The sequence below is a fragment of the Erythranthe guttata genome, chromosome 8 (assembly GCF_056151865.1).
Source record: "Erythranthe guttata isolate IM_541 chromosome 8, IM_541, whole genome shotgun sequence".
In the NCBI taxonomy this organism is placed as follows: Eukaryota; Viridiplantae; Streptophyta; class Magnoliopsida; order Lamiales; family Phrymaceae; genus Erythranthe; species Erythranthe guttata.
Window position 1 is genome coordinate 25,590,447 of NC_142540.1, and position 23,890 is coordinate 25,614,336.

The window sequence follows — 23,890 nt, forward strand, 5'->3', positions numbered from 1 at the left end:
CGAAAGTTTTTGAAAATTTTCCGAAAAGGCTAATTCCGATCCGATCCGATCCATCCGACTTTCACCCCTAGCCACACCCGATTTGATATTAAATTACCAAAAAACCTCTTATTTTTGAATAATTACAATATTCCCCTCAATTTTGAATCTTCTTCCACGTTCATTCTTGCAGCGTCGAATTTACTGGAATCTTCTAGATTATGTGGAATATTCTCCAATTTGTACCCGTTTCATCTCACTTGAGCTCTACATTTTGGAACAACACGACCATAAGATGTGTCCGTTGGCTTGTAAATATCAAATTGTGATACATGAGAAACTGCATTTTTGAAAGAAACGAGTACAAACTAGAGAACATTCCACGGAATCTAAAAGATTCTGTTTAATTCGATACCATAGGGATGGACGTGTAAGATCATTCACAATTGAGAGAAATAGTTATAAGGGTAAATTACAATCACCCCATCATGTATGGTTAAATTACAAATCCCCTATTGTTTGAGTAATACAACAATCCCCTCAACTATAAATCTTCTAACACGTTCAACCTTGCGATTTCAAATTTAGTGGAATCTTCGAGATTGTATGGCATATTATCACTTTTATACCCGTTTTATCCCATTCAAACTCTACATTTTGAAGCAAGATGATCATAATATGTGTTTTTTGGCTTATATATATCAGATTGTGGTGGATCAGAAACTGTATTTTTACACAAAACGAGTACAAATTACGAGCACATTCCACAAAATCTAGATGATTATGTTGAATTTGACATCATAAGGCTGGAGATGTAAGAAAAAATCATAGTTGAGGTGTAGATATAATTATCCAAACAAGAGGGGGGTTTTCGTAAATTGACCATACTCGTAGGGGTGTTTATAATTACCAAACAAGAGGGACTGTTTTGTAATTTTAACCTTAATTAACATATTCAAATCGGGAAAACAACAAAACAAAAGGAGAAACCCAAATGAAGTGAGAATTCTTTGTCGTAAAGCGAAACCCCAGTTTCAGAGAGCACTACTACCACTAAATTTTCCGATTGTAGAAATTACAACAACACGATGAAGCTCGCCGCACCTCCGCCGGCGTTTTACATCGCCGTTTTCCTGTTAATTTCGACGGTTGCGTCGATCGGCCCGTCGCCGCCGCGGCTTATGCGGCTGCCGGCGTCCAGCAACAAAAATTACTTGACAAATGAAGAGCACTGGTTCAATCAAACCCTCGACCACTTCTCCCCTTACGTACGTCCGTTTTTTTTTCTTTCATCTATTTTTTCTGATTAATTTTTTATTTAATTTTAAATTTCTACAGTCGTTCGTCGCCTGTTTGCTGATTATGTTGGAAATAGTAATCCTGGGTTTAATTTAGTAGCAATTAATTGAAAATCGTGATTGATTGATTTATGTGCGGGATTATGTTTTTTATTTCTGGTTTTGAGAATTGGGCGCTGCCATTTTTAGCTTCAATACCTGAAAAAAAATCAAGTCTTGCATGTTTGATTATATACCGTATACTACATTAACATAATTGTGTTTTTTTTTTTTTTTTTTTTTTTTTTTTTTTTTTTTTTTTTTTTAATTGCAGGATCATCGTCAATTTCGGCAGCGGTATTATGAATATCTTGACGATTTTCAGACACCCAATGGACCGATATTTCTCAAGATATGCGGAGAATCTGCTTGCAGCGGAATCACCAATGATTATTTGGCTGTAATTTTGTTTTTTTCTAGTCGCTTATTTTGATGTGCCGTAGAATTGTGCGTAAGTGTTGTAGTTGTGAAAATATTTTTTAAAAATCTTGAAATTCTAATAACAGGTTTTGGCAAAGAAGTTTGGAGCAGCTGTCGTTTCTCTCGAGCATCGTTACTATGGAAAGAGCGCCCCTTTTAATTCGTCCACCACAGAGAATCTCAGATATCTTTCGTCGAAACAAGCACTTTTCGATTTGGCTGCTTTCAGACAGTATTATCAGGCAAGCACTGTAATTTTGACGATTGACCCAAAATCTTGGAATTTTTAATTCGTTTATTATGCAATTTTTTTTATTTAATTATTACACAGGAGTCGTTGAATTTGAAGCTCGAAAGATCGAATATCGATAATCCATGGTTTGTGTTTGGTGTTTCGTATTCGGGAGCACTAAGCGCATGGTTTCGTCTCAAGTTTCCTCACCTTACTTGTGGAAGTCTTGCAAGCTCTGCAGTTGTCGAAGCAGTTTACAACTTCACGGATTTCGATAAGCAGGTCAAGAAAAGTACTTTTTGTTCGTTAAGTTATTGAAGTACTTTATTATTAGTCTAAGCATTTTCCCCACGATATTCTTATGCACAGATAGGTGAATCTGCGGGCCCCGAGTGTAAATCTGTCTTGCAAGAAATCACTCGTCTTGTTGATCAGAAACTCGAATTTAATGGAAAAGCACTAAAGACATTATTTAGCGCCGCCCAAGTAAAATAAAACTCAATCCTTTTTTTTCGTTTTGTATGGAAACTTAGATCAGTTTCTGGAATTTGATCGTTAATCGTTATTTGTTTTTCTTTCAGCTTAAAAACGACGGTGATTTCATGTATTTTCTGGCAGATGCTGCTGTTACAGCGGTATGTGACGATATATATAGGCTAAAGCTTCTTTAATATATTATTATTATTATTATTATTATTATTATTATTAATTTTTTTATTAGTTTTCTTGATCGATTATTATATGCTTTGGTTATTTGCAGTTCCAATATGGAAATCCCGATAAAGTATGCAGCCCTCTAATCGAAGCAAAGAAAGCCGGAAAAGATCTAGTGGTTAGCATTTCTGAGTACACAATCTATCACGACGATTTAATATATTTAAGCTCTTCCGTTTTTTTTTTTTTTTTAACCTCGATTTTTTATAATTATACGATGTTTCTGCTTGCAGGAAGCATATGCTACATATGTAAAGGAGTACTATGTAAAGAGTTTGGGTGTCAGTGTCGAGACATACGACCAACAACATTTAAAGAAAACAACATTGACAGGTGGCAGTTCCGATCGATTATGGTGGTTCCAAGTCTGTACAGAAGTTGCTTATTTTCAAGTCGCACCTTCAAACGACAGTATTCGCTCCTCAAAAGTCGATACTAGGTAAAAAAAAAATCTACATGTAAATAAATATATTATACGTAATAAACGATGATTGATTATTAATTCAAATCGAGCAATTGTTAACGCAGGTACCATTTGGATCTCTGTAAAAATGTATTCGGGGAAGGCGTATTTCCTGATGTTAATGCGACAAATTTATACTACGGAGGCAAAAGAATTGCTGGTAAAAACAATAAAAAAAAAAATCATTTTATCTTCGAATTCGTATATTATGGGAATATAACTTATTTTATTCGTTGAATATTTATAAATGGGCAGGGTCGAAAATAATCTTCACAAACGGATCACAGGACCCGTGGCGACATGCATCGAAACAGACTTCTTCGCCCGAAAGTGAGTCTGAATATTGTATTTTATTATTTATAGAATCTATTTAATTAGAAACCTATACGACCTATAAATTGGATGTAATAATTTATCTCGATTACGAAAATATTGATTTATTCGATTTTAATTTCAGTGCCTTCGTACATCATAAAATGTCATAACTGTGGACATGGAACCGACATGCGCGGCTGTCCCCAGTCTCCTTTGGTTCCAGAAGGTACGATTTATTTATTTATTTATTTTATTTTCTTAAATCATGATTCAAAGCCGCTGTTAATACCGATCACAAATAATGTGTAAACTTTATTTTTATTTAAATTCCGTATTTATATTTTCAGGCGATGCAAAGAATTGCAGCTCACCGGACGCAGTTAATACGGTAAGGAAACAAATCATCGAACACATCGATTTGTGGCTATCTCAATGCCAAAGTTCGGGTGCATGTTCAATGTAAAGACAAACTATGCCAGAGAAAAACGAGAAAAACACGAAACATCACGTGACTGATCACCGTCAGATTTGTGTCACAATTTCTGCAAATGTATAGATCTATCATTTAGTAAGTTGTAATTTTTTTTACTTGGTTTAATGTAATAAAAAAAATCATCTTGCTGATAACTTTTACCGTTCGGCACGTAGAGAGTTTATACGGGCATTTGACGAGTGCGCTTAATTAAACGTCGGAACTTTCAGCCAACCCTTTTAATCTTACACCATTTTTATTACATTGCATTATTGCTTTTCTTTTCACAAAAATAAAAATAAATAAAAAAATAGAGTGGGAATGAACAACTTGTCGTAAGAATTCGAATATTTTTACGGCCAAATTCGTAAAAAAGTGGACAATTAAATTAAATCTTGAACCCTGTTGTTACCTTGGAAGAGAATGTTTAGCAAACATAGAGACGTCACTTTCGGAGCTTGTCTTGTGCATTTTGTCATCCATGAAATTGAAGTGAAAATTACTCTTTTCATCCCTCAAGTTTGCACGGATTATAACATTTGGTCCTCCATGTTCATAAAAAACATATTTGGTCCCTCATGTTTCAAAAATTCAACACTTTTAGTCATTTTCTTGAATTTTTCCGTTACTACTAACAGAATCAAGTGTGTTCTTCCAGACTAACGATAGATCAACGAAAATGATCAAAATTGTTAAATTTTTGAAACATGAGGGATCAAATCTATTTTTTATGAACATGAGGACCAAATTGTAATCCGTGAAAACTTGAGGGGTGAAAATGGTAATTTTCCCGTATTTGTTTTATGCAGATGGTGAAGCTGACACTCCAAATAAAAATTGAGACAAGAATATACCTTAATATATAAATCAAAACAAAAAATACAATGAAGTAAAACATTAAATAAAAATATTCTACAAGGTCTATAATAAGCATATAGAAGCTCCTTAATTTCATCTTCATTACACATGATCATAAGCTACAATAATAAAAATTAAAAACCAACAACAATTGTACCAATTTCAATAAACACAAACATAATTAATTTTATTAATTAATTAATTAGTAACTGTAGCCCTTAACAAACATTCCTTTCTTGGCTTCCTCGGACTCACCCTCGCCGGTGTATTTGCCGAGCTGCGCGAGCGAGTTGGCGCTCGCTCTCAGGAGCAGAGCGTCCTGTGCCGCCTTCACATTCTCCGGTCTTCCGCCCCACGTCTTGAGGCAAGTGTTCTGTAGGGCCCGCGCGTACGAGAACGACACGTGCCACGGGTTCGGGCTTTGGTTCATTGCGTTCAAGTTTAGGGTTGCTTCCACTTCGGATTGCCCTCCGGACAAAAACTGCGTTCAAACATATATATATGTATATCATGATTAAAATCTAGTTCCAATTCCGTTCCAAAAAAAGGTCGATAAAAATCGAAAATTCAAAAATTGGAATAAAAAACGTGTTCTAAAATTGGAAAATTCCGATCGAAATTGGCGGCATTTGGAAAAATTTCAACTTTTTAGTCACCTAAAATATAAAATGCATAGTAAAATATTCATATTTTAAGTGTAATTATCGAAAAAAACATCGGAATATTTCCGGAAATCGGGATCTCATATATTTTCGAATTCCGAACCCAAAAAAAAAATCGGCAAAATCTGAATTCAAAATGCAAAATGTTGTTCCAAAATTGAAAAAAATTCAGATTAGAATCGGTGGAAATCAGAAATTCCATTCCAATTCCTACCCCTAGTCTTATCCTATATGTTATCCCGGCTAATCAATCCCATTCTGTCAACCACACAAGGGATTACAATATACACATTAGTCCATCGCGTAATGGATTTTATAACTTATCTTAAGCTTTTGTCGAGCCGGCAAATCAAACTCGCGAGCCCGTTTTTTTTCTTTTTTTTTTAAATAAAAAGAAAAATAAAAACATACCATGATTCCAGGAACAGCAGAAGGGACTCTTCTTTTAAGGAGTTTGAGAGTGTAATCAGCAACTTGTAGAGGTGTTGCCCTCTCTTTACACTCGGCTCCGGGTGTAACCATACTCGGTTTCAACAGTATCCCTTCGAACAACACGTTGTTTTCGGCTAGGTTAAAAAATACCTCCGCCCACACCCTTTGCGCTACTTCGAATGTCGTGTCAATCCCGTGTTCACCGTCCAACAATATCTCCGGCTCCACTATCGGAACCAATCCATTGTCCTACAAAATTCGGAAAAAAAAAATTGATTTTTTTTTAAAATCCCCCTTCATTTTAAATTTATTTATTATTATTGCATGCAAAAAAAAAAAGGAAAAAAAAAAAGAGTTGTAATAAAATTTCAAGAAAGTTAAAGATGAGCATACTTGTGAAATAGCAGCATATCTAGCAAGACCCCATGCAGCTTCCTTCACAGCGAGTGCCGATGGACCGTTCGGAATGCTCACTACCGTACGCCTACGATGAATTTCAAAATTCTTAGCTTTCGAATTATAAAAAAGAGTTTATTGCGATTAGCACCCCTGTATTTACTTTAATTGCCAAATAATCCACGTGTTATAATTATTAGGAAAATTTGTCGTACGGTTCAATTTTATTAGCAAACTACGTACCACTGAAAGCGCACCGTTTAGGGATTGTTTGCTAAAAATATGCATTGTAAGGGTTTTTTTTTGCTAATATTTATGGTTTAAGTAGTTTCTTCTAAAGATTCGATAAAATATAGGGGTACTAAATACGATAAACTCATTATAATGGTGATTGAGATGGAAATAAATATTTTACCATTTGGCGAAGCGAGCACCCTGTTGGTAGTAAGCAGCGGAACGAGAAGCCAATCCGTCGAGACCTTGGCACCAAGATTCGTCGTTCGATCCAGCCAATGGAACAAGACCCTACATATCCATATATAAAAAATAAAAAAAAAAAAAAAAATAATCTTATGTTATTACAACAATTATAATTTCAAAAAAAAAAAAAAAGGAAAAAACGGTCACCTTATCGGTTTTAATGCCGGGAACAATCCCTTGCTCGGCCAAAACGTCGACGATTTTTTTTCCGTCGACGGTGGATTGGTAGAGAGTTTCCTCAAAGAGGATGGCACCCGAGATGTAATTGCCGAGCCCCGGAGCGGAAACAAGTAGGGTCCGGAACGCCTGGCGGTTGGCCTCTGTGTTTTCGAGCCCGATTGAAGCTAGACGCTTACCGCATGTCGCGTTCGATTCGTCCATTGCTAAAATTCCGCGCCCGGGAGACGCGATTGTTTTCTGGAAAATCAAAGTAATCGTGTTTAGTGACAACGTCGATTATCATTTCTATAATAAATTAATAATGCAACTTGTTTTGGCAGGATCAAACCCTCAAATGGTGAGGTTTTTATGAGTAGTTTGTTAAATAAATTGAATTACAGGGTTTTTTTGCTAATATTAATACGATGGGGACTTTTTTCATAATTAAAGTAAATACATGGGTGTTGAATGCGATAAACCAAAAGAAAGTATTAGTGACACAAAACATAAATATTGTCATTTAATTTAAGCATTTTGGTCCTAAATGATAAATTTTTATGCGTAATTTGCTAAATAAATTGAATTATAGGAGGATTTTTGTTAATATTAATAATACGGGGACTTTTTTTAATAATTAAAGTAAATAAATGGGTGCTGAATGTAATAAATTTAAAAGAAAGTATTAGTGACAAAACATAAATATTGTAAATTAATATAAGCATTTTAGTCCTAAATGATGAATTTTTATGAGTAATTTGCTAAAGAAATTGAATTGTAGGGACTTACTTAATAATTAGAGAAAATACATGGTGTTGAATGCAATAAACTCAAAAGAAAGTATTAGTGACAAAACATAAATATTGTCAATTACTCCACAAAAGCGCTTTGATCCTAAATGATGAGTTTCTCGGGGTAGTTTGCTAAATAAATTGAATTATAGGGGTTATTTTTTCTAATACTAATAACATGAGGACTTTTTCACAATTAAAATAAATAAAGGGGTGTTGAATGCAATATATTTTAGTGACAAAATATAAGTGTTGGAGTAGTACTTACTGCAGTCTTGACGAGTTCATCGGCGTATGAGGTGGCGCGGACGGTGAGGGAGGAGATAGGGTTGCAGCGGGCGGGAACCACCGCGGAGGGGCGGAGGAGGGGCTGCTGCCCCTTGACAAACTCCGACTTGTCAAGAATTGGTGATGACTTGAGGAAAGATGCTGAGGCCATTTTTTTATTTTATTTATTTTTTTATTTGTTTTATTTATGAAATTGATGATAACAAAATTCTATGTGGCTACTTTTTGAGTTTGCCGATTTTAAGAGTTATATAGTTGATTGAGATGAGAGAGAGAGATATACGTTTTGAGGCCATAATCCAGTGGCCAATTGGGTTGTGACACGTGGGATGATAACTTTCTGACTTGGCTGTAAATGAACACAAGGTTCACAACTATATCCTTCGATTTATTTTTTTCTTAAATTTTGTGGTTTTCCTCAGCTTAATAATAAATAAATAAAATAGGCAAACTACAAAGAAGATTACTTTTTCATTTCTTTTGTAACGGAACGAAGGAACTCGCAGCCAACTCTATAGGTGTACTGAGTAAACTTACACTCTCGTATAATAGCTTGCAAGTCATACGAAAGATGTAAACCACACTGGACTAACTACGTGTGACAAGCTCCATCTAGCAACCGTTGGCAATGAGATTCGAACTTCGGTCGATTGACACCGGCTCAGTTGCTCCGGTCGCAAAACAAAACTTGGCTTTATTACATCAAATGTTAGCATTGCATGAAAATGTTTGTATCCAGAATAATTCTACCTTAAAAATCATTGCAAAGAATTTTGTCTATTCCATTTGGTGAGGCCTAGAAAATAAAATTAATAAAATAAATTAGTAAAAATGTCTAGAACCACACAATTACTTCAAAAACACATCTAACAAATGGTCCAAATTGAATTTGTTACTTATGTTCATCAATTTCTCTTGCTCGAGTTTTTGCAAAGGAGAGCCACCAGCTTCAAACATACTTACCAAAAATATCATTTTCATATAATAGTTTCTTGAAATGAAACAAAAAAAAATAAAAAAAAATGAGAACATGTGAATCATTGCTAGGGAGGGTCGAAAATCAAATCAAACTACTTGAGATTGATTGTTAAAAAGCTCGTTTGAAATATATCGAACAAAATTTGAACACATTTATCTGTCCAGTTTGATTAAAGCTCGTTCGGGTTAGACTCAACTATTAACCAAATCATGCTCAAACATTAAAGCTCAAATTGAACATGTATTTAATTTATATAATTACTTAAAAGGAACATCAAATCCGTTGTAGTCTAGTTGGTCAGGATACTCGGCTCTCACCCGAGAGACCCGGGTTCAAGTCCCGGCAACGGAAATTTGTTTTAATTTTATTTTTTTTAAATTCTTTTTTCCCAGCATAATTGCAACAAATCACAACAATTAATATTTAATAGACACCATTTGAGGATTTACTTATTTGAATTATGAATGAAACTGGAACTTTTCCTACATATACATATTTTTCGATTATTATTATTTATTTACTTTTTTTAATTTCAGCATATAGATAACACGATACACAAAATCACAAGAAATAAATAGACATCTTTAAACATAAAAAATAAAATAAAAAACCTTCCAATAATTCGGACCATAATCTTCTGTGTATCGACTCGTAAACTTGAAATAAATAGACATTTAACATCTAAAATGTTAAATGCCGTTTCAATTTTACTAATATCGTTTTGACTTCAAATCTGATTTTGACATATTTCTATTTTGATTTTGGCAAAATTCGAAACAAGAAAACTGTAGTCCTTTGGGTTAGTTTTCTAATTCAACTTAAATCCGCTAGATTGGATGCCGTGTGACAAAGTTGTGCATGAATGAGTCACATTTTGAATTTTATATACCTCAATACATCAAAGTTGTGGACAGTATCCATTGATTCATGTATATCTTTCTCGTCCGACATCCAATTTTGGTGATTCAAGTTGGATTAGAAAACTAACTCAAAATACTACAAATCCTATTCTTCGGGTTCTGCAACATTTGGAATAAAAAATGATCAAAATCACGTTTGAAGTCAAAACGGTATTATTAAAGCTCGAACGACGTTTATCACATCCCAATTTACATTCATCCTCATAAATTTTAAAAGACTTTGAAATATTTGAACGTTTACATCATGTATTAGATCAGCCGAAATTTAATAGATTAATCACTTTCTTTATATATAAAATGTGCACTATTTTTTTTTTTTTTTCTATGTTCGGGAAATTTACAATTTTCATCCCTCAAGTTTGCAATGATTTCACATTTGGTCCCTCGTGTTTTAATAATTTGACAATTTTGGTCATTTCCGTCAATTTAAGATAGTGATGGACACACGTTTGATTATGTTAGTTTTTAACAGAAAACTGACGGAAATGACTAAAAGTCTTGAATTTTTGAAATATGATGGACCATGTGTTTTTAATGAACATGGAGGACCAAATGCGAAATCGGTGCAAACTTAAGGGATGAAAACTATATTTCTCCCGGAACTTTTCTCATGAACCCCATCTGCATATAACATTATGACTGGAAAAGAGTAACAGTTGCAATGTAACCATTTTTCATCACCTGTAAAAAACAATGAAGTTACATAATAATTAGGAAACAAAAAATGGAATAAATAATTAATAAAATAAAATAATCGTGAGATAAATCGTTTCACCTCGAATGCGACATTTGGGTATCCATACACAAACGTCGACCCAAATGGATTGCTGGTCGACCCCTGCGTTTGGATTGCTGCTCGTCCACTGTCCCCAAGAATTTCCTGCAAAGTTTTTTATATTACTAATTTTTTTTTAATTAAAAAAAAATATTAATTTCTAATTTAATCGGAAAAAATTTAATCACCTGAACTTGCTCCCACTTTGTGTTTGGTGAAATGGAACATTTCGAAGTATTCGTATCCTGATGAAACGAGCCACCGTCTAACAATTTTTTTTTTATGAAAACATAATTATGATTGTTTTAATCTGTTTTCTTGATTATAGATACAAAACACGAGGTAGATAGAGACAACAACTTACAATCAGAAGTGCATATTACAAAGTTGCATTTCATATACGAGTTGAAATCCGCATGCCCCGGGTAGTTCGTATGCAGAACAAACTTTTTTATTTTATGTGTCTGCAAAAATATCAAGAACATAAATAATAAATTGTGTGTGTGTGTGTGCGTGTGTGTGTGTGTGAGAGAGAGAGAGAGAGAGAGAGAGAGAGAGAGAGAGAGAGAGAGAGAGAGAGAGAGAGAGAGAGAGAGAGAGAGAGAGAGAGAGAGAGAGAGAGAGAGAGAGAGAGAGAGAGAGAGAGAGAGAGAGAGAGAGAGAGAGAGAGAGAGAGAGAGAGAGAGAGAGAGAGAGAGAGAGAGAGAGAGAGAGAGAGAGAGAGAGAGAGAGAGAGAGAGAGAGAGAGAGAGAGAGAGAGAGAACCTGGCCATCGAACAAAACGTCAAAGCCACGTGTGAAATAATTGTAGAAGTAATCACCGCAGAGAGTTGTACGTGGCCTAGGATCTGAAGCTGAATGGATTACCATTTGGTCCACCTGTACAACTCGAGAGATTATTAATTAATGAATTTAAACGAAAGACCATTTGATCGAAATACATTATTACATGAGTACTAAAATGAATTCAAACGAAAGACCATACGAACTAGGTTTGATAGATACCTGTTTTTGATGAATTCCACACGGGCGTCCCAATTCAGTCCACACATCCTATAATACGAAATGCAGGTGAAAAATCATCGAGAGAAAATACAGCACCGATGGTCAACTCTCAATTAATCAGTTATAGCAATTATTCACAATATTTAGTCACAATTACGAAAAGCACCTTCGTAATCATTTAAAAAGAGCTCATAAATCGTAATATTAATAATACCTGTGGAGAAGCACCAAACGGAATATGCTGCCCACCGATTGTAAACCACAGTTCTTCCCCTAACTGATCAACAACGACGATGTAATTAAATCAATAATTACGTCCACACACACACATATATATACATATATATATATATATATATATATATATATATATATATATAGTAATTCTCAAGAAAAAATGGATTTCGGAAAATGAGAAAAAAAATTAAAAATAATATCGGACCTTCACTTGAACTTGTTCCATATAGAGGCTGCCAGCTGGCAATGGAGGTACGCACGCCTTCACGAGAGAAGCTCCCACGCCAACTTTACGATCTGTAGAAGAATCGTACACCGAAATACGACAAGTAACTGGAGTTGTTCTGTCGGGAAATTCCAATGGAAGTTCGGCTATCATATATAAAAAATAAGAAAAAGTAAGCACTGTTCATCAAGAATCTTGTTTTATGTCATAAATTTCGAGGACGAAAAAAATATATATTTATATATAAAAGGAAAAAAAAACCTCGATTTTGACAGAACTCTGCATACTGAGACGGGATTGGAAAAGCGAAAGACAATCCCTGCAAAATGACGAGATTAAAGATAGTTTAGAGATATATACATTAAAATGTTTAAAAGTAATGTTGCAAATGATTGGATAAGTTGAACCAAACGTACGGGATAAAATAGAGTGTATACGCCTCTGTCTTTGTCGTATATTCCAGAATAAGTTGGTCCGAAAAGTGCATACACAGCTACAAAAGTTGCCAGAGTAGACGGTCCTCTGTAAGTACGATTATGTTTCAGAAATAATAAAAAAATAAAAAATAAAAAAAAATCATTAATCCTACCCGATTAATGAAGTGGCGTAGCGCATTTGAACCCGTTTGACATCGAAAATTTCAATTAGACGTAGCCGCTGAAACATAGTAAAGGAAAAAATAAAGATAAGCTAATCCTGTTCGGGAAAGAACCGTAAATTGATTGGAAAAAAAAAGTCGTCTTTAAAAGGAAAAGGAAAACGAAAACGTAAAATCGGTTTAAAGTACCTGAGACCAAGGATCGAATCTAAGATGAAACCCATGATCGGGAAAGCTAATAACGACATCAAGTTTCAGAGGCTCCTGCAGAAAATAGACATAAAGAATTATTTTTACGACATCCGAAAGCTCCATATTTGTTCATACGAAAAAAGTCAGAACTTTCTATATTTCAAGAAAAAAAAAAAAAAACGATCAATTTTAGCATACATATACGTACACGTTCGAAACAAAACACTTGTAAAGAAAGAGACAATTAATACAAAAAAACCCAACAGATATACTAATATACGACAATTGAAATATTACATCAAATCCGATAAAGGAAAAAAGCACGTATGTCTGGCCAAAAAAACTTAGGCCTCGTTTGGTTGCCAAGATAAGATTAAATAATCTACATAATTGGACCTTCGATGATCCAATAAAGAACATGCATAGAAGGCAAGATAAGCCATGATAACATAATATTTGCGGGTCGACCCGACAAGTTATTCGCGGGATACCAAACATCAAACAAAGTTTAGTTAATCATGGCTAATCTCCCCAACCAAACGAGGCCTTAGACAAACATAAAAATGTTTCGGTAACAACAATTACATGCATGGAGAGTGTTGTCGTAAACCCTAAAAGGAAAACCGATTTAACCGAAATCGACGAAGGCGAACCTCATCGTAGTACTTGACATGAACGACGTCGTAGATGCTCGGCTGCTGCTCCATTTGAGCAAACGCTTCGCATATCGGCATACCTAAAACATCAACCAAAGGCAATGTGTTATCTATGAATGCAAATTCTCATATCAAATTTACAAAGCCAATTAACAACATTAAATAAATTATTCGATAATCATTAAATTCACAAGTGATCGACATAAATTACAAGAATCTACCTCCAAAAAAAAAAAATTAAAAACATCTGACAGTAATTTCAGGTGAAATTGAACAAAATCAAAATCAGTAAAAAAATAGAGGGGTGAATTTGCAATTTACCGAGAGTGAAAGGACCTAATCCGAAACCGGGTCGGAGATCGAGTACGATGGAGCCCATGGAAGTTCCCTCACACCTGCGTCTACTTTTCTGCATCGTCTGCAAATTCTTCAAATTGAACTGGGTTTTTTCGACCCGGTTCGAATTGATGATGGGTTCGATTTTCCTCGTTTTCTCAGACCCTCGAGCAAATTAGCATTGTGGTTTGAACTGAAAATTGAGACAAGGATTCTTGAATCGGACGATGAATATGATGTCAGAGAATGTAGAAAAGATGGAATCTTTTTGCTTTGTTGGAGTGAGAGAATCATGGTCCATGTTAACCTCTTAAGCTAATTTGCAGAAAAAAATTATAAAAACATGTTATATTTTATATATATGAGCTCTTTTTTAGGTGTTATATTATAAATTATAAATAAATATGTTTTTTTTTTTTTTTACTATTTGCTTTATTTTTTGTTTTTCTTATTATAATATAATATAGATAATTGTTTTCGCCTTTATATCGTTGAAGAAACTATGGGCAAAATTACGGCCACCCCTGATTTCCCTCTTGTTGGGATAATATCATCTACCTCCTCAATTATGCATTATTATACGAAAAATCCTCTATAGAGGTAAATTTAGAGATGTTAAATCAGTAAAACTGAACCAAAATTTCGGTACGCCAACATTTCATAACATTTACAGAACTAAATATATGAAATAACCGAATTATGTAAAAATATTTAAAAAGAGGGGTGATTGTAATTACCCAAACAAAATGTTTTTTTTTCGTAATTTGGTCATACCTCGGGGGTGGCCGTAATGGCCGTAATTTACCCAAAAACTATTTAGTCCACTTAATTTAATAAAAAGCACGAAATACAAAGTTTAATAACATCTCAATATATACAGGGTAAATAATTTTTAACTGTTGGTGGCTCACAGTATAACACAAACTCCACACTGATATGATATTATTCAAATTGGGGCAAGCCCAGTTGATGGGTCAAATCCAATTGATTTTGCTCTTGGGTTTCCCAAAATGCCTCATACCAATAGAGTTCATGTATTAACCCGATGTCAGACTATGTTTGCACCTCAACAATCCTCTCATTGAACGAAAGACCACATAAGTCGGACAACAAAGGACCATCGAGCCTCCTCTCAATTTGCCCCTTGGACTCACACCATCTTTGTTCGGCGCATCGAACCTTCGAACAAATGAACATTAAGCCTTTCGTCTGGAGCTTTTTGAGCCGCCTGTCATTTGCGTATCGAGAGCTCACCATATTCATTTAGTACTAAGGATTCCGGCAATTTCGACCACATGATGTATGGGTCATGACTCTAATACCATTGTTGGTGACTTGGTGGCCCGTGGGATAGCACAAACTCCACACTGGTATGATACTGTCCAAATTGGACTAAACCCAATTGGTTTCGCTCTTGAATTTCTCCAAAAGGCCTTAAACCAATATAATTGCTATATCGTTCTTATAAAAGAGTGATCTTTCCCACATTAAACCGACGTGGGACTATGCTTGCACCTCAACATTCCTTCGTAGTTTGAACTTTATGCACATGATCCCCTTTAACTTTCGAAATAACACATGTCCCCCTTGTATTTTAATATAAGCACATAACTCCCTTGTACTTGCAAAAATTTCCTCTCCTAATAAACATATTATTGAAAGCATAAGGGGTCATATCCACAAAACTCAAACAACAGGGGTTAAGGTGCTATTTTACCCTAAATATTATTTTCAAATATATCATTATTATTATTATAATAATATTTAGAAAAAGCTTATTTATCATCATTTTTTCTTTGTCAAAAAAAGGGGCCGAACCGAATCACGTGTTCCCCAATTCCTTCAAGCCGCGCTTTCAGTGTTTGACTCCCGCTCATCTTCCACATGTAATTACATCAAACACTTGGTGGGCGTGGTGGGGTGGGCTATGGTGGGGTGGTGGGGTGGGGCTGCACACATTTTTTCCACTTTCTTTGCCGAAAGATTAACACAGTTTTTTTAAACTTCTGTTTTACCATTACAGCTAATTTAATTGCAAAAAAAAAAAAAAAAAAAAGTATTAACTTCACCCCCATAACCAACCCTTTCATCATTGTCAGCCAATCCGACGAGCTCCGCCGTCCAATATTCTTCAATCTAACTTTTTTATTTTATTTAATTTGGATTATGTGTTCGGGATTTTCTGAAAGATCAATTGTGATCAATGACCGTGAATTCCGGGTTGTATGGGATCTATGCTGCTGGAGGAATTGAGGATTTTTAGGGCTTTATTTTATTTATTTTTAATTTATGGAGAATATAGAGACGCTGTTAGCTGCAGTAGCTCAGACGCAAGGTTTTGACGATGATGAGCCCGAGCCCGAACCCGTTGCTTCTACTGCACCGGAGCTAGGGTTACCAAATTCTGATTGTTCGCCGGAGACTCGAGGAGATACAGGGGGTTCGCAGGAATCACAGCTAACAGTAGAGGCTGCTGGGTATGGGCGACCTTCTGCCGTGGTGGATACGCCTCCTCCAGCCCCAACTCCGGCATATGTGGCCATAGATAAGCGGAAGAGAGGGCGACCCCCCAGGGGACAGCTAGGGGCGAAACCACCGCCACCAAAGCGGGTAAAACCGGTGGATGAGGAGGAGGATGTTTGCTTTATTTGCTTCGATGGAGGTTCTTTGGTACTTTGCGATCGCAAGTGAGTTTAGTTCTTATGAACTGATTATTTGATTCTCAAGCTTGATCAAGATTTTATTAGTTAAAAGTTCTTAATATTAATTTTTGTTAGAATATTCACTTCACTATGATCTATGAGATTAACATAGTAATTAAGGATGTGTAAATGAGAGTCATGACCAATTTGAGAAGGATTATACGAGTTTCTTTGGTAGTGTATTGAATTTCACATGTTAAATACTTAGGGGGTGTCCAAAGGCGTATCATCCGGCATGTATTAAGCGTGACGAAGCCTTTTTTCAATCAGCAGCGAAGTGGAATTGCGGTATGTTGCCCTTTTTCATTTGTAAGAACTTATGGAATCTAGTATTTTTTCAGTTGCTGGTATTGTATCATTATTATATTTCGGTTTGTTTTCTTGCATCATGGTGTGCAAATTTAAGTGTTTCGGCGGGTAGTGTTGATTGTAGAACTATTTACGGAAATATATCTAGTTACCATATTTTAGATGTTCATTAATGATTACTACATGCATAAAGCTGTCAAGTTTGTCAAATGTCTTCATAATGTGTATGCATTTGTTGTAGTAAATACCACTTTTACAAACTTACCCCACAATTTTGTTATTTTGTTTCCTAATTTGAGCTCGTTCTCTTGTTGATTCTTCTTCTTTTTTTTCTTGTTTAATAATGCATGCCAGTTTTTTTCATTTAATAAATCTGACACTTGTCGATAAGTGATGTTTAACTGTCACCTGATGCACAGTCTGTGTGCTGCCTATTAATGTTGCTTATGGTGCTAGCTATTGGTTTCAGGATGGCACATATGTAGTGTATGTCGGAAATCTTCTCATTATTTGTGCTACACTTGCACCTATTCATTGTGCAAGAGATGTACTAAAGATGCAGATTACTTGTGTGTTAGAGAAAACAAAGGATTTTGCTCGACTTGTATGAAAACTATCATGATGATCGAAAACAAAGAACAAGCAATGTCGGTACGAATATTCCTACTTACCATGTCATTAATTGAACAATTTCTTCCGAAATCTCTCTGGCTGTTATTACCGAATTTGTTTTGGAAGTGTTTCAGTTCGATTAAAACTTTTTGGTTATATTCCATGTAAATTATCTGCATCGTATATTATAAAGAGAAGCAGCTGCTTTTTGTTTATCTGCTTATGCATTCTGAATATCCATGTTTAGTAAATCAGGAAATATTGTATTAACAATGATAAGAAAAAAATTGTTCTCCGTTTTGTTTTGTTTCGCTCTCTCTCATTCTCTCAATAATTTCAGATATTGAATTACTTTCCTATTTAGGATCAAATATCAATTCAAAAGCTTCGAGGTTGTTAATGTTAAACTATAGTGTATTTTTGGATTTGATTTTTAAATTTGGAGAGAGATCATGTATAACTGTCTTTTTCGATTACTGAATCATATAGATTTTCATTATTTGCATTTATTGTAGATACATAAATAACTCTCTTTTATGGCAGTTTCTGTGGAAGACGGAAAATGCTTTTCTGTTTTTATGTGGTTCTAGTTGAGTTTGTGGCTTAAATACGTATGGGCGTCTCCAAGTAATCAGTATTTTGTTTGAACTCATTTGTTCTGCACCTCCACACTTTCGTAGTCTTCCTATCATCCAATTTCATAAAAACCAATCCAAAATGGGAGAGGCTTCTTAGGAAGTATTCCGCGTCAGTAGGAGAGCCATATTTCAGTGCCGTACGGTTAATTTGCATCTTTCGATTATTAGGATAAATGTTGACTTCTACACAAGGATGGTATCAGAGAAGTAGAAAGCAGACACATACCTGGATGTTTCTAGGACCATATTGCTCACACGTATTGCTTGGCAAGATGAATAAATGTAACTCTTTGGGCTCGAACTTGGGAAGTCTTTGTTACCATTTCTAGATCATAGTAGTTATTCAGTATGTAGTTTGGATATGATCCATACGTAGATGGAAATTGTATTCTTGCTTAAAATATCGCTTGGGCATGTATGGAATTCATAATATATGCTGACTGTTTTGATCGGATTAACTTATGCAGGTTAAAGTGGACTTTGATGACAAAACTAGCTGGGAGTATCTCTTCAAGATGTATTGGGTGTATGTAAAGCAGAAGTTATCATTGACACTGAGTGAGCTCACTCAAGCTCAAAAACCCTGGAAAGGTGTGGCTTCAGTAGCTTACAAGCCGCAGTTAAGTGATGTAGAGATTCGTTTGCTACAAAATGATGTGAAAAGGACAACACGGTCGAGCATTGGTAATCATGTGGTGAAACAAAATAGTGTTAAGGAGGAAGTTGGTTCATGTCACAACAAAGACAATGTAAAACCATGCGTGGATGAAGTCACTGACAAAGCCACTGAAGAACCACACATTAAGGGAGCCACTGAGGAGCCACATATTGAGGCAGCCATCGAGGAGCCACACATTAAGACAGTTACTGAGGAGCTACTCATTGAAAAGGATCGAAATGATTTAAGCCTTGCTAAAGATACCTTGAAGCCTTGCATCCACGACAACAAAATTGACAGAGAGTTGAAGAGAGAAATTGAATGGGCAACTAAAGAGCTCTTGGAATTTGTTGCACATATGAAAAATGGTGATACATCAGCTATATCACAGTTTGATGTCCAAAAATTATTACTTGACTACATAAAGAGAAACAACCTTCGGGATCCTCGCCGAAAGAGTGAAATTATATGTGATTTAAGGCTCACGAATCTATTTGGAAAGCCACGTGTTGGTCACATTGAAATGTTGAAGCTTCTCGAATTTCACTTTCTCATAAAGAAGGATTCTCACAATAGTTCTTTTATCCCAGCTGGATCTGTTAGTTCTATAGCAAGTGACGTGGAGGCTGATGGAAACATTTATGGATCCCCAATGCAAATTAATAGTAGAAAGCGGAAAACCCGTAAAAAGATTGAAGAGAGAATTCTGCAAAACAATTTAAACGATTATGCTGCAATTGACGTCCATAACATTAATTTGGTCTATCTGCGGCGTAATCTAATGGAGCATCTTATGGATGATCGTGAGAACTTCAATACTAAGGTTAATGGGGCTATTGTGCGCATTAAAATATCAAGTAATGATCAGAAGCAAGATGTTCATAGGCTTGTCCAAGTTGTAGGTATAATGCATATATTATTAATTTCCTGCTTTAGCTTCTTCCTTTCGTTACGTGTACCTTAAAATTCTTATGCCCACAAAGAATGTTTCTTGAATCCGTATTTCTGTCTTCAAAATCAGGGACTAGTAAGGTGGCTGAGCCCTATAAAATTGGTGATAGGACAACAGACGTCATTATTGAAGTTCTAAATTTGGATAAGAAAGAAGAAGTATCAATTGATGCCATTTCAAATCAAGAGTTCACTGAGGTAACTAGAGATAAATAATTTCACCAGCTTCTCGATTTTTTTTCTGATGCTTTTGTTTGACTTAAGCCGTTTTCAGAAGTTACTTTCCCTTTATACTGCAAAGATCTGATATTGTTCTAGCTGCTCTGGTCTTTTACTAACCTATAAAATAATTCAGTCCCTTTGTGAATTTGTAATGCATTTGCAATGTTAATTCTTCCTTGATGGTGCAACCACATAATATGTTTACTTTGTCATTATCATGATCAATGTTGAACATCTTACTTATTCATACTAGTATTGAACTTAAGATTGAGACGTGTTGAATTACATCTTCATCTAAAAGCTTAAGTTTTTAGTGATGCGAATCATTTAATATTTAGTAACTCTAGATGCCACTCACGTGCAAACATACTATTTAATGAAGCCTTGCACGTGAAACTTTTTAAATGGGTGGCAATGAGATTCGAGCTCAAGACCTCTTATTTGTCCTAGCTCTAATTTCACTATGATATCATGTTGAATGACCACTTCATCTGCTTTTTAGTGATATTAACTCTACAAGATGAATATCTTATTTAAGGAAAAATGTAAAGTGATGCACCGGCAAGCTCGTTTATTAAAACTTCAAACTCAACTAAATGTTGTTTGTTTCTGCAAGTTGTATGTGAAGTCAAGTATGAATATGTGCACCAGGCACTTTTAGCTCAACGTGATTGCACAACTGTTTCCATGAATATTCCATATGGTTGTGTAATAGTCTATTTTGATCCAGGATGAATGCAGAAGGCTACGTCAAAGCATTAGATGTGGGCTTGTGAAACAGTTCACTGTTGTAAGTCATCTTTCTGCCATTTATTTCAGAATTTGATCTGAAGCTACAATATCTTTGTATCACTTTTTTGTTTTTCTTTGTAGGGTGAGGTACAACAAAAAGCTATGGCACTCCAAAGAGTTAGGGTCAATGATGTGAGTCTGTTGGTTACTGAATTAGTTAAAAAAATCAGTTCATTTGCTTCTTAGATGTAATTTTTGTGGTGCTGATATTCTGTTATTCTAAACATAGTGGCTGGAGGCAGAGATATTGCGGCTAAGTTCTCTTCGAGATCGAGCTAGCGAGAAGGGGCGTAAGAAAGAATATCCTTTGTTTGTAATTATCTCTCAAGTTTTTCAGTAAACATATGGCTTTATGCTGAATGAGCCGATAAACTTAATTGTTTGTTCATAAACATTAAAGATATATACGTATATATATTGATATTTCATACTCGGGATTGTTTTGACCTTCTGATTGGTTGAAACAAACTATTTTCCTCCACAACCCACATTATTATGAAACAGATTTTACACGTGTTTCTTAGAGTTCCTTGACCTTTTTTTCACGCTTAGAGAATATGTAGACAAATTGCAGCTGCTAAATTCACCGGAGGAGCGGCAGCGCAGAATCTCGGAAGTTCCAGAGATACACTCTGATCCAAAAATGAATCCAAATTATGAATCAGAAGAAGATACCAGGATTTGTGATAGCATTAACAAAGGTACCTCTATCATTGGGCTTCACAGTCTCGAAAATGTTTGTCTTCTGTTATTTCATTTCCTATAGTTTCATAAGTTAGTGTTTTCATGTCGTGAGGTACTTAATCGTGCAGATGAATATGCGAGGCCAAGCTACCCAGGGTTATCTAAAAGTGGAAGGAAGCACATTTCTCCTAATAAAAAAGGTGAATTATAAGATATAACTAATAATAGTAAATAGGTCAGTGAAAGTTGTTTTTTTTCCTCAATTTAATCAGAGGAGTTTGTATTGGGTTTTGCTCAGGTAAAGAAAAGCAACCTATCCCGAAGCCGAATAGTTCGATTACCAACTCAGCTAGTGAGGGTAAGAATGGTGAGGCCATGCAAAAGTCTGGACTAGAGACTTGTGTTGCAACTTGTTCCTCTGTCGGAAACTCACCACCTGCTAACCATATAGAAACGGAGAAACTGTGGCATTATCGTGACCCTAATGGCAAGATTCAAGGACCGTTTTCCATGATGCAGCTTCGTAAATGGAATGCAAGTGGTCTATTTCCTCCTGATATGAGGATATGGACAAATCACGAGCAATACGACTCGTTACTTCTTAGTGACGCTCTGAATGGCAAACTCCATGGACCATTGGAGTCGTCGTCATGTAAACCTTGTTTGGGGCCTCACAGAAACGGGGTTGTTGAGGTAAGTGAGGACATACATGTGACTGTGAGAGATAGTAAACCAACAGAGAGCATTAGTGGAGTTGTAACGACAGATGAATCTAGCTCGTCCCACTGGCCACGATGTTGGGATTTACTCAAGGATAGTAATTCTAGTGGTGATGGTGTCCAAGAGAGTGGTGAGTTCAACCATGGTTCACAAAATGGAGAGAAAAAATCAACTGAAGTGGCTCAAAACCCGAGGAGTAGTGTGTTTGAAACAAATAATAATAATGATGACCGAGCAGTATCTTCTGAAGAAAACTCGAGATCTTTAAAAGTTGATTTGAGCTCGGTTCATATGGAATCGGTTTCTGTTTTTGCACTTGATTCAAGTAGACAGAGGAAGGATGTAGATGTCTTGGATCTTCTTCCTAGTCCGACCCCAAAGACAGCAGCCGAAAATCCCGTCTTGCAAAACTGTGGTATTTTGGAGCTGCTTAGTCCTGCACCAAGATCTAATGATGAAGATGAAACTAAGCAATCTGGATGTATAAAATCTCCCACGAACGGTGGTTCCAATATCGGAGTGGCCGATGAATGGTGTGGCTATTCTCCTACACCTGGTAAAACAGATCTTCAAGAATGGGATTCTGGTCTCGTCTCTGTATCTTCAACGAGGCCTCCTGAAGTTACAAGTGAGAACATTGATTCCCCGATTATTGATGTTTCTCAATCCTTTCCTGCGTCAAATCTACCTAGTTGGCTGCAAATCTTTAACGAGCCAATTGAGTTCGACGCGTTGGGTGAGGAATCGGTGTCGGATTTGTTGGCTGAAGTCGATGCAATGGAATTGCAAGGGACATTGCATTCACCTACGTCAGCCATGAAGTTCGCTAGGGAGTTGATTGAAGATTGTAAAGACGACTGCTTTAGTTCGATTGAGCAGTTCAGCTCCACACCTGATCACAATCCTCGAAAAAGCGATGCATTGAGCTCCACCGGGGAGGTACAGTTGAATTCCCAGTCTTCACCGACGCCGATGGAGACATCTTTTAAGAGGTCGAGTGAACATTCATCTGCAAGTAACGAGGGAGAAACTAGTAACAATGCTGGTCAAAGCAATGCGAATCAAGAAACGAGATCAGATAACATGGACCCCAGTTGGGGAACGGTGCAGGGTAATATTAACCTGGTGACGGTGCAGGGTAATGTGAATCTTGTCTTGGGCGGCGGACCTTCTCCGGGAATGGGTAACCTCGGTTGGGGAACTAACCCTGGTTCACCATGGGTGAACCACCCAAACATGAACCTAAGTCCGATAAATGTCGGCCAATCGTGGGATGGTGGTCACCGCAAATACGGTGGTGAAAGGTTTAACAGCCCTAGAGAGTGGGGTTGTTATCAAGGCGGTGACTCGGGGTTCGGGAGGGGGCGCCCTCCGTGGGGTAGGCAACCCTACGGCGGTGGCGGATACTCGAGGCCTCCCCCCAAAGGGCAGAGGGTATGTATATACTACGAGAGTGGTCATTGCAAAAAGGGTGCCTTTTGTGACTATCTACACCCTTGAATTTTTTATTTATGTATTTTTGAATAATTAATTATTTAATGTAGGTATATGCTTCGATTAAACACAATTTGTTGTACGTACGGTTAAACCTTTATAAATTAATACAGTTGAGATCAAACTGACTTTGATTAATTTAGCAAAACTTCGAGTCGGGGTCAGATAAAAAAATATTATTTAAGCGAA

The 23,890-nt window shown here is 36.0% G+C and overlaps 4 protein-coding genes and 1 non-coding gene across 11 annotated transcripts; 3 read left to right on the forward strand and 2 right to left on the reverse strand.

The window, feature by feature from the left end:
* Positions 1-941: 941 nt before the first annotated feature.
* On the forward strand, positions 942-4,190 carry LOC105965242 (putative serine protease EDA2). Its single transcript, XM_012989772.2, has 12 exons — positions 942-1,247; positions 1,591-1,716; positions 1,823-1,978; positions 2,068-2,250; positions 2,338-2,454; positions 2,550-2,603; positions 2,729-2,800; positions 2,916-3,121; positions 3,211-3,305; positions 3,401-3,475; positions 3,603-3,686; positions 3,808-4,190. The coding sequence occupies exons 1-12, from the start codon at positions 1,068-1,070 to the stop codon at positions 3,921-3,923; spliced, it is 1,464 nt and encodes a 487-aa protein (XP_012845226.2). The 5' UTR covers positions 942-1,067; the 3' UTR covers positions 3,924-4,190.
* A 584-nt stretch (positions 4,191-4,774) lies between these two features.
* Positions 4,775-8,241, reverse strand: LOC105965243 (fructose-bisphosphate aldolase 1, chloroplastic). The gene is made up of 6 exons (XM_012989773.2): positions 7,976-8,241; positions 6,908-7,177; positions 6,696-6,805; positions 6,278-6,368; positions 5,864-6,133; positions 4,775-5,271 (listed from the first exon to the last, which is right to left on the reverse strand). The coding sequence occupies exons 1-6, from the start codon at positions 8,144-8,146 to the stop codon at positions 4,993-4,995; spliced, it is 1,191 nt and encodes a 396-aa protein (XP_012845227.2). The 5' UTR covers positions 8,147-8,241; the 3' UTR covers positions 4,775-4,992.
* A 1,011-nt stretch (positions 8,242-9,252) lies between these two features.
* Positions 9,253-9,325, forward strand: TRNAE-CUC (transfer RNA glutamic acid (anticodon CUC)). Its single transcript has one exon. It is a non-coding gene; the product is annotated as a tRNA-Glu (tRNA).
* Positions 9,326-9,549: 224 nt separating this feature from the next.
* On the reverse strand, positions 9,550-14,247 carry LOC105965045 (PHAF1 protein At3g51130-like). Of its 2 annotated transcripts, XM_088822575.1 has the most exons (15): positions 13,905-14,247; positions 13,581-13,663; positions 12,925-12,999; positions 12,727-12,794; positions 12,554-12,659; positions 12,399-12,456; positions 12,117-12,283; positions 11,889-11,951; positions 11,675-11,722; positions 11,435-11,548; positions 11,034-11,133; positions 10,858-10,934; positions 10,670-10,774; positions 10,076-10,575; positions 9,550-9,655 (listed from the first exon to the last, which is right to left on the reverse strand). In XM_088822575.1, exons 1-14 carry the CDS (start codon positions 13,996-13,998, stop codon positions 10,528-10,530), a joined length of 1,206 nt encoding a protein of 401 aa, XP_088678701.1. In that variant the 5' UTR covers positions 13,999-14,247; the 3' UTR covers positions 9,550-9,655; positions 10,076-10,527. The 2 variants fall into 2 exon arrangements, with proteins under 2 accessions (XP_088678701.1, XP_088678702.1); XM_088822576.1 differs by lacking the exons at positions 9,550-9,655; positions 10,858-10,934 and having other exon boundaries at positions 10,357-10,575.
* Positions 14,248-15,687: 1,440 nt separating this feature from the next.
* On the forward strand, positions 15,688-23,825 carry LOC105965244 (zinc finger CCCH domain-containing protein 44). 6 transcript variants are annotated; one of them, XM_088822571.1, is made up of 12 exons: positions 15,728-16,606; positions 16,830-16,909; positions 17,400-17,581; positions 18,648-19,740; positions 19,860-19,987; positions 20,727-20,801; positions 20,885-20,935; positions 21,033-21,103; positions 21,350-21,504; positions 21,616-21,687; positions 21,786-21,854; positions 21,939-23,825. In XM_088822571.1, exons 1-12 carry the CDS (start codon positions 16,209-16,211, stop codon positions 23,705-23,707), a joined length of 4,143 nt encoding a protein of 1,380 aa, XP_088678697.1. In that variant the 5' UTR covers positions 15,728-16,208; the 3' UTR covers positions 23,708-23,825. The 6 variants fall into 6 exon arrangements, with proteins under 6 accessions (XP_088678700.1, XP_012845228.2, XP_088678697.1 ...); XM_088822572.1 differs by having other exon boundaries at positions 20,742-20,801; XM_012989774.2 differs by having other exon boundaries at positions 15,718-16,606; positions 20,742-20,801; positions 21,786-23,825.
* Positions 23,826-23,890: the final 65 nt, after the last annotated feature.